We start from the raw sequence: 14,446 nt of genomic DNA on the forward strand, positions 1-14,446 counted from the left end.
CAGGTCAAGGCCTACGCGATAGAAAGGTTCAGAGGTAACTTCAATTGGATGGAGTCGGCCGACAGGTGGCAGGGAAGGTTTTTTCCGGCGCTGACACAATTCGCAAGTTGCGACATAACGACGCACAGAGCGGTAGAGTCACGGTCAGAAGAACCGAGTCGTATGTGCACAAAACTCCAAGGTGTCCCGCCGTTGGTGCATCGTGAAGTTGTTCGAGAACGACGGATCGTAGATGACGAGGGAGGACAAGGAGAAACTTAGGGCCCTCAGGGTTGATATTGCGGCGGTAGAGGATGTCGTCGTGCAGCACGAACATGCGGCACGGGCCGTCAGTGCTGCCAGATTGCACTCCGGCGATGATGGCCTGCAAGGACTCGTCGCAATGTTGTTCAGCGCGCATGTCGCACATGTCATTGAAAGCCAACACGCAGGTCTCCGGATCGTGTGCAACAGGATCAGGAGGATCCACGGGATGACGAGAGAGGCAGTCAGCATCCTTGTGCAGACGTCCAGACTTGTAGATGACAATAAAAGAAAATTCCTGGAGCCGCAAAGCCCAGCGACCAAGCCGTCCTGTCGGGTCCCGGAGGGAAGACAGCCAGCAGAGGGCATGGTGGTCTGTAATGACCGAAAACATGCGGCCGTACAAATATGGCCGGAACTTGGCGACAGCCCACACTAAAGCCAAGCACTCACGCTCGGTGATGGAGTAATTCCTCTCAGAAGGTGACAGCAGGCGGCTGGCGTAAGCTATCACGCACTCGGTACCATTCTGCTGCTGGGCGAGAACAGCACCGATGCCGTGGCCGCTGGCGTCAGTGTGGACTTAGGTCGGTGCAGATGGGTCAAAGTGGGCAAGTATGGGAGGGGTGGTCAGAAAGCCGATGAGAGCGGCGAACGTGTGAGCCTGCTTCGGGCCCCATGAGAAAGGCGTGTTCTTCTTTAGAAGATCTGTCAAAGGGCGAGCAACGTCGGTGAAGTTTTTGACGAAACGTCGAAAGTAAGAACACAGGCTGACGAAGCAGCGCACGTCAGAAGCAGAACGAGGCACAGGGAAACTGCGAACGGCGCAAACTTTATCCGGATCTGGTTGTACACCGGTTGCGTTAACGAGATGTCCCAACACGGTAATCTGACGGCGCCCGAATTGACATTTCGTGGAGTTCAGCTTGAGGCCGGCTTTTCGGAAGACCGCAAGAATTGCAGCGAGTCGCATAAGGTGGCTGCTGAACGTGAGAGAAAAAACAATAACGTCGTCAAGATAGCAAAGACAGGTGGTCCATTTGTAGCCTCGCAGAAGACAGTCCATCATTCATTCAAATGTCGCAGGAGCATTGCATAGGCCAAAGGGCATCACTTTGAACTGATATAAACCATCAGGTGTTATGAAGGCAGTCTTCTCGCGGTCCATTTCATCAACAGAAATCTGCCAGTAGCCAGATCGACGATCAATGGATGAGAAGCATGTAGCTCCGTGCAAGCAGTCCAAGGCGTCATCGATGCGTGGTAATGGGTAGACGTCCTTGCACGTGATCTTGTTTAGATGGCGATAGTGGATGCAAAAACGCCAGGTACCATCGTTTTTCTCCACAAGGACGACTGGCGAAGCCCAAGGACTGGCTGATGGTTCGATGACCCCTTTTCAGAGCATTTTGTCCACTTTGATTGGATTATTCTACGTTCAACATGGGATACACAATAGGGACGCCGACGGATAGGATTCATGTCTTAAGTGTTGATACGGTGGTGAACAACAGATGTTTGGCCGAAAGGGCGGTCGCCGAACTCAAAGATGTCGCTGTACGATTCGAGCAGGAGACGGAGGTCCTTGGCCTGAGCAGAGGTGAGGTCAAGTGCAATCACTTTTTGGCGAAGTCATCCATGAAAGAACCAGAGCTGTGAGCTTCAATTGGTGCTAATAATCCACTCTCGGCATCCATACTCTCGAGGTCAAATTCGGACATACTAGAAGCGCTGGCCAAGAACATGCCGGCCGGAAGCACTTGAGGGCACAGGCTGAAGTTCAGAAGCGGGAGAACGACGTAATTATTCGTAATCGTGATCAGCGTATGCGGAACAGCAACGTTTTGGTTCAAAAGCATGTCGACGATGGGGCGAAGCACATATTCACCATCTGGAACCTGTGGCTGTACGGTCAAAGCGACGTAAGTGACTGCCTCGGGTGACAGACGCACATCTTGAAGCGAGCACAGGCACGGTGGCGGCGCCGTGCTAGGAGCATCGGCGAGTTGAGGCAGTTCCAACTGAAGGACGCTGGTTGCGCAATCGATGAGAGCATAATGGTTGGATAAAAAGTTCAACCCAAGGATAACGTCGTGAGGGCACTTGTTGATCACAGCTAAGAGAACAGAAGTAGGGTTGCCGGCTATACTTAAATGTACAGTACATATTCCGAGAACAACCAGCACGCCACCGTCAGCCACACGAAGCACTTGTGCAGCTGCTGGGGTGAGGACCTTCTTTAAACGTCTACGTAGGCTAGCAGTCATCACAGATAGGTGGGCTCCAGTGTTGACGAATGCTTGGACAGGTACGCCGTCTACTTTGACGTCAATTAGACTTCGCTTTTTGGGCACACACAGGATTTGCTGCAATAGTTGTCAATGCAGCACCACCTCCGAGGGCTGCAGTTCTTAGTTTTCCGAAGGAACGTGGTCGAAAGCCACAGGGGACAAAAGGCGACGTGGCTGCGGCGAACGGGAAGATGGCTGACGTGTTTGTGGTGAACGAGACTGGTATCCGCGATGCGATGGTGAGCGACTGTACCACGTGTTCTTGGCAGAGTTGTCGGCACTGTTAGACTCGGCGGAGGGCGAAACACGGCGGGAATTTCCATCAAAACGGTTCAGGTTGGTGGGCATGCGAGGTGCTGAGGGCCACGAGTTGCGACAGTATCGGGCGACATGACCAATACGGCGACAGGTGAAACATATCGGCAGGTCGTCCGCAGTTCTCCACTCAGTCGGGTTGCGATAACGCGGAGAGAAGCGTCGCGGTGGATCAAGCAGAGTAGAAGGGCGTTCGTTGGCTCTGGGGTTGGCGACAGCACAGACAGAACGTAAGCCAATGCTTTCAAGTTCCTGGCGAACGATGGCTTGAACGAGAGGAACTGAAAGAGGGGTAGCGTCAGAGCGACGCGAACAGAAAGCTGCGGCCGCCATCGCTTCCAGTTCACGTCGAACGATTCGCACCACGTTCTCTGATGGTGACGCATGCTGCTGTGTGGGCTGATCTTCACACGTCGACGTTGCGGCAGTATTTGGAAGTCTGGCGAATGGTTGCAGGACGCGGCGGCTTTCGGCCTGCTCGAATTGTCGGCACTCTTTGAGGATAGCATCAACTGAAGAACAGCCTTTGCACATGAGAAGATTAAAGGCGGCGTCAGCGATTCCCTTCAGCACGTGCCCGACCTTCTCAGCTTCAGTCATGTCGCGATCGGCTTTACGACAAAGCGCCTGGATATACGAAACATATACTCTGTGGGGACTCTGTGGGGGATTGGGCACGGGAGGCGATTTCCTGCTTTGCGGCAATCTTGCGGCCGGCTGGTTGGCCAAACAACTCTTTTAGCTTCTCTTTGCATTGGTGCCAGCTGGTCAGCTCCTCTTCGTGGTTTTCGTACCACACCTTTGCCGTGCCTCTTAGGTACAACAACACGTTAGCTAGCATAAGCGTAGGGTCCCATTTGTTGACTCCACTTACGCGTTCGTACATGGCCAGCCACCCTTCAACGTCGGCGCCATCGGTCCCACAGAAAGTTTCGGGATCCTTGGCTTGTACAACCACAACCGATGGGGACGACGACATAGCTGGCCACGGTGACGTTGACATTGTGGGGACGGTGATGTGACGTCCACTGCGGAGTTCCGTTTCCAGCCTTGGTACCCTGCACCTCTCACCAATATGTTACGGGGATGTTGGGAGTATAGACTGGATGTATTTACAATATACAGGGTGTTTCAGCGAACACTTTCAAAAATTCTTAAAGGTTGCGTGTGGCAGATAGCACAATTCCAGTTCATGAGCTGGTCTACTCGAAGAGGCGGACATTACTTGCACAAGAAATTGAATAGCATAATCTAATAATTAACAGAAATTTGCTAATTAAGTTTTTAACTAATTACCTGATGGCCCATAATGCAATTTACAAATTGTAGCTGTAGAGTTCGCAAGGCGGATCCACTTGGAACTAATTCTCAGGATGAGACCAGTTTCGAGATATTAATTCCCGAACTTTGCGGAGAAATGCATTGGCGTTCCAGTTAGGTTCTCAACAAAACGTCGCTTTTTGCATTAAAGCACGAAATTAACTGGAACGCCAATGCATTTCTCCGCAAAGTTCGGGAATTATCTCGAAACTGGTGTCATCCCGAGAATTCGTTCCAAGTGGATACGCCTTGCGAAGTCCACGGCTACAATTTGTAAATTGCAATATGGGCCATCAAGTAATTAGTTAAAAACTTAAGTAAATTTGTGTTAATTTATCGATTATGTATTTCAATTTTTTCTGCAAGTAGTGTCCGCTTCTTCAAGTAGACCAGCTCATTAACTAGAATTTGACGATCTGCCACAAGCTACCTTAAATAAATTTCGAAAGTGTTCGCTGAAACACCCTGTATACACAAGTAGGGTTAGTGGGGTCAAGATGGCTGACCAGCAACAACACGCAGCAGCCAGTGTCTCTCGATCTTTTTCTTTTCTTTCCTCCTATCCTTCCGTAACAATATTGTTGCGAGGTTTTGTGTATACAAGCAGTGAACTTTGTTTCCAGCGACTCTTTTTTGCCCTTTAGCGAGTTGTATTTTCGCATTTCTAATGTACATTTTGCAGAACTCCTACTTTTTATTTGTACTTACTGTTGCGAGTGTAATCTCGGTGACAAGGTCTGGCTCTCCGTGGCCACAGGGACAGTGGCCCTATGGATTTAAGCATAGCCCGCGCTGAAAATATACCCCCGCTTGTTAATATAGTTAATAAGCGAATGTTTACAAGTTTATATGGACGATAACTACACGACCGGTAACAGCTGCTCCTGCGCAATCTATTGCAACGAGGGACAGCGTCATTGAGGTTTTTTCCTGGCAGTTGCATATGTGCAATAATCTAAACAAGGTTCTTGAATGACAGATTCATTAAAATATTTGTTCTCAACTTATTCATTTCATGGCCTTTCGGTTTTTCATAACAGCTGCATGCACTGCTTTGCTTGTTTCAAACTGATATAGTTCTAATGTTTGTGTGATATTTTCTTTACTTATTAAATAGACAAAGAAAAACACGGCAGCATTGATATCAGTTATTTCTGCCACAATTTTTGGGACATACGAATATATTTTTTTATGAAAAAATACATATTTTAATGGACAGTGTGTAGCGTTCAATAATTCGTTTGCAGCATCTAATATACAAGGGCATTGACAATGCAGTTATAGTGTTCATGTGTTTGATCCCTCGACAAATTCTACAAGGAGGAGGCCGCGATGCAACCTGAGCCCCCCCCCTCCCTCGAACAAGATTTCTGGCTATGCCACTGCGGCTGTTACGTTGTTTTCCGCCGATCGCGGCATAGCTCCCACAGGACCCAATGCATTGGTAACCCCGCTGTTGCGTCGCAACTGTGGGATCGTTCCCACATCATGCATTGCGAACTGCCACCCCACGCCGGCTCGAGTGGCCATGCTGACTTTTCATGTCGCTTTGGCTTGGCGGCTTGACGATGGGATTGGCCGCCCAAAATGCCGGAGGGTCACCTATGACGTTTTTTCGGTTTCCATCAGCAAAAGCATGGCCCTTGAGATCCGTATTTGCTATCTTTGGATGGTGTCTATGACGCGTTGGGGCCCTACAATTGGTTGGTGTAGTTCTATATTAAGAAAAAACTAGTGGGGGGAAAAAGACTCGGACGAGCAAGAAACGCCAAACACAGCGGTCGTGTTTGTCGTTTCTTGCTCGTCCACATCTTTTTCACGCTAGTGTTTTGTTAAGATGGTTCCCTATGAAGTCCAAGGGCGATAACGCCATCGCCATGTGCCGTATTATGTATGTGCGAGTGAAATGCGTGCGAGGGGAGCCGACAGTGGCACGCAAGAAAGAAAAGCGGGGAGGAAGCGCGCCTTCTTGCGTCGCACTCGAGGCAGAGGAGGGTTAGGAGGGATAGCAGGCGACGTAGTACTCTGGCATCAAACTGCGTACTTCACGGCGGCGCGCGGTCGCGCGGGCTGTATCTTGAGAGTTATCTACGTTGGGCGCAGAGTCTAGGCAGTGTAGGTGTGTCGATGGCTCGTAGCTTTGTGCATCTTGTGTGTTCTCGGCGATCAGTTTGCTGTGATTGACAGCACGAAGGTCACATCGCTCGCTGCTGATGCCGCGCTTCCTCACGCCAGCATTTCGACATAGTGTCCGCACTCATCGAGTGTGATGTGTTCATGTTCATGCTTGCCTGTGCGCGCTGACACCGCGCTTGTTAATATAGTTAATAAGCGAATCTTTGCAAATTTATATGGACGATAAAACTACTATCCTTACTTTGTATAACTGTCAAATAATTTGCTATCGCAATCGATGCTTCGGCTTTCGGGTGAAACTGCGACTTTTTTTTTTTTTTTTTCAAACGTAAGAATTAAAGTAAAATTTGTGCAGTTCAACACTCAATTTGTGCAGTTCAACACTCTAACTTCTCAATTTTTGCGATCTCTAGGCTCTTGCGTTTCCCGGCTCTTACATTTTTTTTTATGGTCCCGTGAAAAACGTATTAGTGGGGTTCTACTGTAATTAAAATAACAAGCATGGTGCCACAGCAAATATGAACAAATCTCACTCGACAACCACAAATACTTGCTCGGTGTCTCAACAATGTGAAACCGCAAGTTTGTATGAGAGGCAATGTATAGAAAAGCCAGTTTAACCCTTTCAGTATCGGGTTTTCTTCAGAGGTCACGCGCCCCTAGTGTTTTTCTTTGTCTTTTTTTCCCTCTGAGAAAAAACGAACCCAGCAGCTTGCTTTTGGCTATGCAGAAGGGAATAAATAACACGGATAATGGCAAATGCTTCCTTGGTATGCTCCTCGCAGTCCCATCTTACAAAAGAAATAAAATGTGCGGCAGACTCGAAAACACCTTCGCTCTCGGTACTTATTCAGTGTCGGGGTCAGAAGCCGATGTGGTTGAAGTTGCCCCTTCCTCGGACAACAAGCTGGTATCTTTTGAGACCGAGCTTGGCTTGTAGCTGGAGTCAGGAGAGCTGCCGCTCCAATCAATAATTGAAAGTGCTGCGCCAGCAGCCATCGCAAAGCGATAGCACGGACATGCTTATGGAAGGAGCACTTTTGTTTATTCTAACCTGACCAGGGGAAGTGAAGAGAACAGATGAGAGATACGCAGAGAGCCGAGCCATCCTGGAGAACGCACACCGATGAAAGGAGCACCCTCGTCACTGGAAAGGAGGCATGCCATAGTGAAAATAGTGGCAACATAAAAGAAAAAAGTTTAATAAGCATACGACTGATGACAGAGACATGCCAGATTGGTGGCCTTGCGCTACATCATGAGTATTTGGCCACCGTAGCTGTATACAAAGTCCAGTAGCCACCCTTTCATCTGTGGAGGCCCACGAAGGGGTGTGTTCCGCAGCTACTATGTTTCTATAACTATACAGCAGATGGCAGAACCACCTCGGAGCTCGCCAACTTCATGGTATGGAGAATGTACGGGTACGTCAGGGATGTGGAGGGACAAATGCAGAAGCGTACCGGTATGTGAGTGACACTGAAACGTTTTGATAGAGCACATAGCGTTCTGGCAGGAATTGGCTGTGCGCTTGCATTGACAATCACTACGATAGTTTCTGCACAAGTTAATGTTTCTCAAACAAATGAGTCCCCCCAGCTTTTTTTTTTTTTTCCTGCTTCCTGCTGCTAGCATATTGGGTGGCTAGTCTGAATACGGTTGGTTTAGCTCAGCTTTTCTGGCTGACCTTGTGAAACTTGCTTTGCATTACTCCGGAGTCCTCCACGACGATGTGCCTCATAATCAAATGACACGTAAAACCACAGAATTATATTCAAACTTGAATCTCGGAGTTTGCCAGCGTGGGACGGCTGTGTGCAGCTGCCTTAACATATCCTCTCTCCTTCTGTGCACAGCTTCCTGCACAGCCGTCTGCGCACAGCCACATTGCGCAGTGACTACGAGGGACAGGCGGTGCTGGTCAACTGTCTGCTCCGCAACTATCTCCACTACAATCTCTACGAACAGGTGATGCTCACTCTTTCGTCCATTGAGGGCGTTGAATGCAAAGGGCCACACGGTGCTTTCTCTGGCACCATACTCTGCTGATCACAGAACCAGTGTGCTTTCATGTGCGATGTCACGAGAGGCAACATTGTGCGCTTGCAATCGGCACTTGATCGAGGCTTTGCCTAGTGGCTGCTGCCTTGAGTTCAACGGAGTGTCAGTTTGTTAGCCTACTAAAGCCTCAACAACGTAGTACTACATGTAACCCATGAGACAAGCCCAAGTATTACTTAGGTCTAACTTCACTTTGTGCACACCACAGACAAGCAAACAAGACCATCCAGCTCTCTGTGGATAAAGCCATCGGCTGATAGTTTTAGCACGGTATGGCAAACATGCACAATTACTGCTCGACGTGGTGCAGGAAAACGAAGTCTGGGCTAGCTGCAAAATATGTTGGGGGCAATTTGTATGGAAAAAGAGAAAGTAAGGGGTAACCTTGAATTCCGTAATCTGTGGCCAGTTGCTAATCTATTATGTACCCAAAAAAGTGGATCTGGCAAATGACACATGCATGAAGTACTTGTCTCATGCCATATGGGGCCTCTTCAATGTGTCATTCCAGAGTGCCTTAGGCGCTGCATATGCAACCATTCGTTTTCTGTAAGCAGTGCCTCAAGCAGTCGTGTGCAACAAGAAATGGGAGAAACCTACGGAGTCTTTTACTTTTCTTCCTTCTAGTTTTATGTCCTCAAAGAACCTCTCTACTTCTTGATCCTAATGGCTACATTGGTGCATAGACCGATAGCAGGATTCGTACACATTCTTGAATTCCTTGAAGGCCCTTGAGCACGGAAGGAAAATTTCTAGGGCCCTTAAAACTGCTTTGAAATAATTGCAGGGGTGGGGCTCCTGCTCCAATTGCGCATTTTTGATACCAGATGCAAATTCTTGCGCCAAACACAGAAAATTGACCGACATTGCGCCATGCTTCACCAGAATGGCTTCTCCGAAAAAGAGTGCAGCCATTCGCGTTACACACACCACGTGACGGCACCTCCCGCAGAGTTTCTCGTAATTTTTGCGCTTATTAGACAATTTTAGTTTAGCGTGTTTACCGTGTTAGTGGGCTTACCGGAATAGCGGGATCAGAATGCGCATGTGCAGAATGCTTTGCGACTCATACCGCTTAGCGTACGCACGCCATTTCTAAGATTTAACATTACCGTCTTTGCGTGGTTTACATAGTTTATGTAAAACACCAATTTACAACGCCAATTTAAAAACAACGCCAAGTTTGGCATTGTTTTTGTAGAATTCACTTCATTCGTAGCAAATGACTGTGTAAACGGCTATCACTTAGTCTCATGCCGCTTCGACGACAGCGGATTATGGATAACGTGTCATTTTCAAGATCGCTTCTCGTTTCGAATGCGTCTAAGCCTAACGAGAGAAATTTTCCCCGAGATGCAAGCGCCACCTATCGGTAAAGTCGGGAGATAGGCGCGATGACGGCATATGGCTTCTGAGATTAGATTTCGGAGGCTATGGTATACAGATTGTACTGCTTGTCTGTTTTGCTGCAGATTGGCGGACATGGCAAGTAAAAATACAGTGCGCTCCTGGCTTTAATTGCGCTGCCTATCGCACTTTCCGGATGCACAGACAGATACAATTACTTAGGTGACCCTTTTCGCGGAGCAGTTTGTTTTAGAGAAATGAGATGGCGCTCACGGCGGCGCGCCATACGAGAAGTCTCCTCAGCGACCGCGCACGAATGCGAAACAATTACCGCTTCTACCTTGCTTCTGTGCGATCAGCTGTCGGAAATGCAACTGAGTTTTCGCTAACACTCTGTGCTCCAATCATGCTAGATTGGACCATGTGAATTGAAGACGTGTGCAGTAGTTGGCTGCAAAAATGACTGGCATGTTAAGGAATGGAATGAATCTGTGTGGCGAAGTTTGCGGACCGCTGCTGCAACTGTCCATACGTGTTACGGGCACTTCGAAAAGTGCGGCTTTCTTCGAAGATGCAGAAATTTGCTCATCCGCCAGCATTGTATCGCTAACCTTCAAAGAAAGGGCTTCAGCCCTAGAACGTCGGCAAGAGTGAGTACCATTCATTAAACAATGGCAAAGGGAGTAGCGCCACTTCCTGTCGTAGTAAGTCGCGCACGTTATCTATAGACATCTATCCCAAATGGTAGGAAAACTTATGTCCACTCTATCGCCGACATGTCAAGAATAAGTGAATGGCCGCACACTGGAATATATTCATGCACACTACACCGATGGCGCACGAAAGGTCGCAGTTGAATGTTTCGTGACGGGCCACAAGAGTAAGCGAGTTACTAGCAGTAATATACAGGGTGTTTCAGCGAACACTTTCAAAAATTCTTAAAGGTTGCCTGTGGCAGATATCACAATTCTAGGTCATGAGCTGGTCTACTCAGAGGTGGACATTACTTGCACAAGAAATTGAAATGCAGACCTAGCTGTTTTCCCCCTGTATTTTGGTTCTGGCAACATGGAGGGCAATGACAAAGACAGTGCATTGTGGATCTTGCTAGGGAATTCTAGTTGAACTTAGGTCTCCTAAACCTCATCATCCCAATTGCAGAATCTTTTAAATGGGAAGCATTTCTTGGCGAACATTTGCAACTTTGACAGTATCTATCTATCTAGCCGCCTACGTCTTGGTGCTCTCATGGTCGTATCGTTAACATGGTATTTACCAAAATCGGCATAGTACGACAACCATGTATGACGGAACATAAATGACAGGGCATAACATGAATTTCATGACATGTGTGTCATGCAGGTCATGAAACAGCCGCCTAAAATGACGACCCAGCGAAAAAAAAAATATTAACACTCAAAAACCACTGAAACGGGTTCGGACGTGGGTACTAAGAGAAGGACTAAATGATGTACAGTCGACGTCCGATTTCCCGGACGCCCGAAATTCCGGACATGCCTGATTTCCCGGACTCATCTGTGGCACCGTCAAGTTCCCCATAGAGTCAATGTATTAAAAAGTCCGAAATTCCGGACGCTTATAGCCTTCGCCATCCGATTTCCCGGACTTTTTACTGTTAACCGCCGACCGAAAGTCACCACCGACGCCGCCATTTTGGCTGTTTTCATATCCTCGAACCCACCATACTCGCATCGCAGGTGTGGCCAGCAGCACCGCCGCACCGCGCCGCGGCTGCCGTAACCTCGAAACCGCACGTGTCAATCCGTTGCCAGCCGTAGCTTAGCCAAGCCAAACCTCACTGTGTTCGTTCGCGTGTTGTTTTGTCAGCTCTGCGGTCGTATCTGCGGTTGATCGTTTGCTGCTGCGCGCTATCTTCAGTGATCACGTTTCCCGACCTTCAGCATCCACCGAGTTCCTAGCTGTTTCGTGCTGCGCTTTTCGTCGAGCGGATTCGCCGTTTACAGCGATGGCACCGACTGCTCCTTCGTCTTCGTCCGCGCCTTCGAACGAACTGCCAACCGCGAACTGCCCTCCGTGGACGAACTGCCATTCGCGGACGTTGCCTTCGACGATCTGCGCGCTGCCGGCGTGTCGATTCCAGCTAGGATAACCTTTGAGGGCTTCGCCGACGCTGACAAAGACCTCGAGCTATGTGCGGAGTTGACCGATGACGAAATCATTCGTCAAGTTACGGAGGATTCCGACGACTCCGACACCGAGAACGAAGAGCCAGCTCTTACACAGCCAACGAGCTCGGAGTTGACGCGAGCACTGATGACACTGTCATCGGTGTACAGCGGCAACATGACGTTGACTGAAATTGAGGCAGACATGATCGCGGGCAAGCGGACCGTGCAAAAGAAAATAAGCGACTTCTTTGCGCCCAAGTGCTGACCTATGAGGTAGCGCCGGCCACGTCGTATTTTTTTTTTTTAAACGGCTCTTTTCAGAGCCACCTAAACGATGCATTGGCTGAATAGCAATGAGAATCTTGTACTCCGGCCGTGACCCTCTCCGTCAGCGAAAAATACCTACCAAAAAGGTGCGTTTTCACGTGCATTCGTTTTTCCGGACTGCCCGATTTCCCGGACGTTTTCGCGGTCCCTTGAGGGTCCGGGAAATCGGACGTCGACTGTACTAAGAAATGTACTAAGAAACACTAAATGACGATGGTAGAAGTAATGAGCATGACTGCAGAAATTACTGACTCAGCAAAAAAAGATTCCACCGAAATGGGTTCTGACATCAATAGTAAGTGAAGGAAACATTGAAGGATGATGGTAGAAGTCATAGTCATGAGCATGGCTTGGCAAAAATGACAATGACTCAGCAAAAAAAGGTAAACACTCAAAAACCAATGTAATGGGTTCGGATGTGGTACTAAGTGAAGGACCAGGCTGAAGATTGATGGTCGAAGCCATACTCATTAGCATGACTAAGGCTTTCGCCTTAAGGTCTCTTGGGCCTAGCTGAAGGGGCTCCTCAGGACTCTTGACATGAATGTCATGACGTGTGTCATGTTGGTCATGAAACAGCTGCCTAAATCTTGATGCCCTCATGGTCTGTTCGTTAACTTGGTAGGCTCCCTGCACACTGCTTCGCATAACATCGATTCCCACAGGGCGTGGGATCCGCCAGCTTTTTTATCCTCGGCTTTCTGACCTTTTGATCTGAAGGTCTTGTACAAACACAACAAGGACTACTCCCAGTGTGCTTTCTGTAGTAAAATTAGTTGTCTATTCACGTGTGTGAAGGTTGATGCAATGCAGGTAGTCTCGTCGTGAGCTGCACTGGTGGGCAGTGAGCAGCAGAGGGCAAACTCCTTGCAGGCCTCCAAGCTGGTGTCCAAGTCTGCCTTTCCAGAGGCAGCATCCAACAACGAGTGGGCACGCTACCTCTACTACCTGGGACGCATCCGTGCCATTCAGCTGGACTACTCCGAGGCCAGGCGGCATCTCCTGCAGGCCATTCGCAAGGCACCGCAACATGCTGCCCTGGGATTCAAGCAGACGGTGGGTGGAGTTTGCTGCTACAGGGAAGGAGTTAATGGCAATTGGTTCTGCAGGTGCACAAGTTGGCCATTACCGTCGACCTGCTGCTGGGTGACATACCGGATCGGTCCATCTTCCGTCAAGCACCCCTGCGACGAACCCTGGCTCCTTACTTCCAGCTCACCCAAGGTGAGCCCAAGAAAGCTCGAAGGATGAAACCGGTGCATTGTTCGCCATTGCTTTGCACTGGGAAACCTGTAGGGGCCACGGGGATCGCAGTAAGGTTTGTTGGAAAAGCACTGGAAGAGACTCTGGTTTCACTGCCGTGATGCTGGGGAACTCTGGTTGGCACTGTCAACATGCTGGCTCTTGCTGTAATACGGTGGCACTCATTGGAAACTGGGAAAGCGGTCTACACTGTACAAAACTTCATTGTACAGTGTAGACCGCTTATAACGTAAGTCGCCGGAGTCGCGAATATACGCATTATAAGCGGTACCGCACTATAACCAAAGCAACAATTTTCAAGGCCCGCACATATGCAAAACATGTGCACCGAGCCGCCTCGCGTATGCGACAGTCGAGGAATGCGGTTAGAACGTATGCATTCAATTCACAGTCGAATCTCGTTAATTCGAACCAAATCATGCGGCGGCGCCTCCGACCGGCATTGCTCCGGCACCGCCATAGAGTAAAAGCTTAGGAGAGAACCCTCAATGTCGCGCGCGAACAAAACAAAAAGAAAAAAACAACGTGGCAGAAATTTCACCCTCTCTCAAATGGCAAGGTCGCCGATTCTGCGTTGCGCCGGAACATGCGTGTACGTGCCGACATCTCAGCCACGCTACCGTAGTCACGCGTAGAAAATGGCAGTGAACCCTTCTTTCTCCTTTATGCTTCCTCTACTTTCTAGTCACATGTTGACCTTGCACGTTGCGGCTACGGCGCAGAGGGAAGCAGCGGCGCTGTCCTAAGATGGCCAACGAAACTGCCCACGCCGGCAAACGCCCGCTTCCCGATAACGGCAGGAAACGAAACTTGCGGGGAGCTGGTGCCGGGCCGTCTGGAACGGCGGCGGGCGCGCACGGTGACAGTCGAAAGTGAGGGAGCTATGAGGGAGGGTGAGGGGAGCTGTTCTGTGGGGAGCCACCGAAGCGCGGAGTTGCCGAGGCGAAATCCGCTTCCCTGCCGCCCTCCTCCCTCACATTCCACGGTCTCCGC

The 14,446-nt window shown here is 49.3% G+C and overlaps 1 protein-coding gene across 1 annotated transcript in view; it reads left to right on the plus strand.

Moving 5' to 3' along the window:
• LOC119455312 (26S proteasome non-ATPase regulatory subunit 3) overlaps nt 1-14,446 on the plus strand; it is a 68,788-nt gene that overhangs the window by 26,014 nt on the left and 28,328 nt on the right. The window contains exons 6-8 of the mRNA XM_037716714.2: nt 8,162-8,273; nt 13,064-13,246; nt 13,300-13,414. Of these exons, the coding sequence (XP_037572642.2) occupies nt 8,162-8,273; nt 13,064-13,246; nt 13,300-13,414 (410 nt within the window). The remainder of the gene's footprint in view (nt 1-8,161; nt 8,274-13,063; nt 13,247-13,299; nt 13,415-14,446) is intronic.

This window comes from Dermacentor silvarum, chromosome 6 (assembly GCF_013339745.2).
Source record: "Dermacentor silvarum isolate Dsil-2018 chromosome 6, BIME_Dsil_1.4, whole genome shotgun sequence".
Classification (NCBI taxonomy): Eukaryota; Metazoa; Arthropoda; class Arachnida; order Ixodida; family Ixodidae; genus Dermacentor; species Dermacentor silvarum.